The following is a 3252-nucleotide window of genomic DNA, read 5'->3' on the forward strand; positions in this document are numbered from 1 at the left end:
CTGGCCAGAACAAGGACTTTGCGTGTACCTGCCAATTAAATATGCAGCTCAGATGACTGCCGACTAGGGAGGACTCAAGCCCTTCGGGTCAGCCGATGGTTATCTGACCCAGATTTCACCTGTCCTGCATGTGTCCTCTAAGCCCAAGCATTCCTTATGAGGATTTCACTAAGTTCAAATCACCACTTACTGGTAAACACATTTACTTTAATAAAGCCGATTTTAAACATTGAGCTTCATTTGCAAACTGGCCGCTAGACAAGGACAAACCAATTCTAAATTCCTTTCTAAAGCAAATACTAAAACGTTCTCTTTATTTTTACCTTTTTGTCCTAAATTCCACTTGTTCAATACCAGATAATTGGTTAGCCAAGTTCATGCTGATACCTAATGCTAATGTACCAAACCACCACCTTTTGTGTTGAGTGATATGTAATAAGTTCAATGTTGGCTTTCCAAAGCTCCTGAAAGGCTCTAACTACCCGTGAGTTCCTCAGGCTGGCCATCCTCCCCCCTACCCCTTCATTCCACAGCCCCCTTCTTCCAACCATGGTGGCTATACCAAGTTCAAATCTTTTCATTAAATCTTCCATGTAACCCACTAGGGACTCTTATGATGACCTCCCAGTCATTTGCTATAGACAGGGTATTTCACAGACCTGGACTAAGCCAGAGCTGGGAGGCCAAGGCGGTTTAGGTTTGTCTCTTCTATGTGCCAGTGACCAAGAGGCAAGGCAGTTTTGAAAGGGTTTTATCACTCATTTAACTACTCCTTCCAGTCACCAAGCAGACACACCAATCAGGTTTTAAAACTTTATTTGCATATTAAAAAAATTGTGCATTCCAATAATTAAAATTGTTTGAACAAAAAAAAATGGCACTCTGATTAAACTGCATTTTACATCCTGCAGGACATCTTTGACCATCTTGAATTTTCCTCTCTATTTCATCATCTCCCACCCAGCTTTATCCTTCACCAACATGCAAGTTCTTTTCCCTCTCTGCTAGCCAGACCAGCAGGTGGGTGGGAGAGGCAGGGGAGGCCTTCCTGCTCAGTAGTTCTGATTCTTTGATGTGAAAGGGGCAGCACAGTCATTTAAACTTGATCCAACCTCTTTGCATCTTACAAAGTTAAACAGCTAAAAGAAGTAAAATAAGAAGGCAATGCTCGTGGAATGTACAGTGCATATTGGCGGCGCTCGCCTCATTACGATTCGCCAGCTTGCTTCTCTTGTTCAATTGCTGTGAAGAAAAGAAAAAAAAAAGAGGCTTAGAGCATTCTATAAAATGACATGATTTTCCTTTAAAAAGCCTTATAAAAATTCTAGAAAGACACATAACAGCCTCGCTGAGCAAGACATGCTAAACAGAAGTACAGTTACTCAATAAATGTATATGCATAATATGGAATATGAAATATTCCATTATTAAATCACTAAAGCCTGGCGCTTGTTGGCTGCAAAACAGTTTTTAATTAACCTTTGTAGGCCATATTCATCATCATCAAACTGTCGACTCCTCCCCCGCAGCCCCCCCCTATCCTCCCCGCTGCCCCTCCCTTCCTCCCTGCTGCTGCTCCCGCTCTGCTCCGCTCCCGCCCAGCCCGTTCTGAAAATGGGTGGGGGCGAACAGCTTACTTTCTTTTGAAGGCAGAGGATTTTTCTCTTGCGTTTCTGTTTTCTTCAATTTCGACTTATCGAATTTCTCGATCTCAGCCATATCGGGTTTGTCAGACATGGTTGCTGGAAGGAGCTGAAGGTACAAAAGCCAAGACCAGAGCTAAGAAAGAGCCACCCACCCTCGCCTCTCCCAGTTCCAAAAGCACCCCCCCCCACCGCGCCCGAAAGCCCAAAGCCTGAAATCCTACTGCCTCTCCGAGTGCTTTCCTTGTCGAGTCCTCCCTAAAGATCTTCCTCTTTCTATAGGAAAAAAAAAAAATCTTCCCCCTTAATATTCCCAAAGTGAAGATTCAAAGAACGAAGGTGGAAATAGTCAAAGGTGAATATTCACGTATAATAAAATTCACCATTGCGGAATGTTAACATTGGAGTTTTGAAAAATTAAAGTCGGGATAGAACGAAGCCACTTCCAGTTTAAGTGGGGGAAAGTCTAGTAAAATCTCTTAAAAAGAAGCCAAGGTCGCAATACGCATCTACGTTTTCTAGAAGGGCTTGCTCTCCAAAAGATGCCAGGCGGTCCAGCTTTCTCCTCCGCACAAAGGCGGGGGAGCTGACGCCGCCAGCTGCCGACCACCGCCCTACTCGCTTCCTCTCCTCTCTCTAGTCCAACAATGCTGCCTCGGCACACAAAGCTGCCTCCCCACTTCTCGAAAAAGCATCTTGATCTGCATACAGGGGCCTTTTGACGGCCTTTGCATACATTCGTTTGCAAGGGCTTCTGAATTTTCACGCTAAAGGCCGGGAAGGTTAAACCCGCCACAGATAACAGCCCTCGAAGCCATCAGGCGATTAAGGGGAGCACAGAGCGTTTGAACAAAGGATCTTTCTATTTCTGATTAATTACAGCTAGCTAGGCAAGGGAAAATATTTCGGAGAGAGGGTCGAGGCGGAAAAAAAAAAAAAAAAAAACAACAATTCCCCTCTAAGCTGCGCAACAGAATGCCCAATTCTGTGGGGTTTTCTTTTTCTTAATCAAGTTCCCCTTCCCGTTACTCAGCATCTGGAAGAGTTTAGCATCCCCCCAAATTCCCCGAAACTACCTTGCCTGGAAGTACCCCCTTGGACTTGGCTTTAAGGACGAGGAAGATGAGGGGCAAGCGCCTGCGCTGGACAGGCAGGGAAGGACAGAAGGAAGGGGCCCTGGGGCTCACCCGAGCGAGCTGCGCGAACAAGGAGAGTCTGATCTGCTCAGAAGCCGCTGCGGATTGTCGGGAGGGGCGCGGCGAACGCCGCTTTATGCGTGCTCCTATGCAAATGAGGTGATGTCACTCGCAGTCCGGCTTAACTCCTTCGCGCCTCATCTCCGGAAGGGCGTTCGGAGGCTGTCAGACCCCCTCCCAACCCCCACATCCCCATACACCAGCGCCTTTGAACCACAACGATGGCGGAACTAGAAAAGGAACAAACTCCTTCAAAATGCTCCCCCCCCCCATTTGACGTCTATTTTATTATCATGAACTTTTGCGGCAGCCGCCCAAACCTGTTTTTAAGGTTTAATGCGTGATAACTAATGGCCTGAGTGGCACCTAAGGGGACAGGCTTTTCTTTACTTTGAAACCGGCTTTGTCTGCAG

At 46.3% G+C, this 3252-nt stretch overlaps 1 protein-coding gene across 1 annotated transcript; it reads right to left on the reverse strand.

Annotated features, from left to right (window-relative positions):
• Nucleotides 1-799: 799 nt before the first annotated feature.
• Tmsb4x (thymosin beta 4 X-linked) lies at nucleotides 800-2938 on the reverse strand. The gene is made up of 3 exons (XM_021153262.2): nucleotides 2831-2938; nucleotides 1638-1752; nucleotides 800-1242 (listed from the first exon to the last, which is right to left on the reverse strand). The coding sequence occupies exons 2-3, from the start codon at nucleotides 1735-1737 to the stop codon at nucleotides 1208-1210; spliced, it is 135 nt and encodes a 44-aa protein (XP_021008921.1). The 5' UTR covers nucleotides 1738-1752; nucleotides 2831-2938; the 3' UTR covers nucleotides 800-1207.
• Between the last annotated feature and the right edge of the window lie 314 nt (nucleotides 2939-3252).

Source organism: Mus caroli, chromosome X (genome assembly GCF_900094665.2).
Source record: "Mus caroli chromosome X, CAROLI_EIJ_v1.1, whole genome shotgun sequence".
Classification (NCBI taxonomy): Eukaryota; Metazoa; Chordata; class Mammalia; order Rodentia; family Muridae; genus Mus; species Mus caroli.

Coding starts and splice junctions, on each gene's coding strand:
- Tmsb4x (XM_021153262.2), bottom strand. CDS start 1,737: ATGTCTGACAAACCCGATATGGCTGAGATCGAGAAATTCGATAAGTCG. Junction 1,243..1,637: donor TCCTCTGCCTTCAAAAGAAA/GTAAGCTGTTCG, acceptor TTTTCTTCACAG/CAATTGAACAAGAGAAGCAA.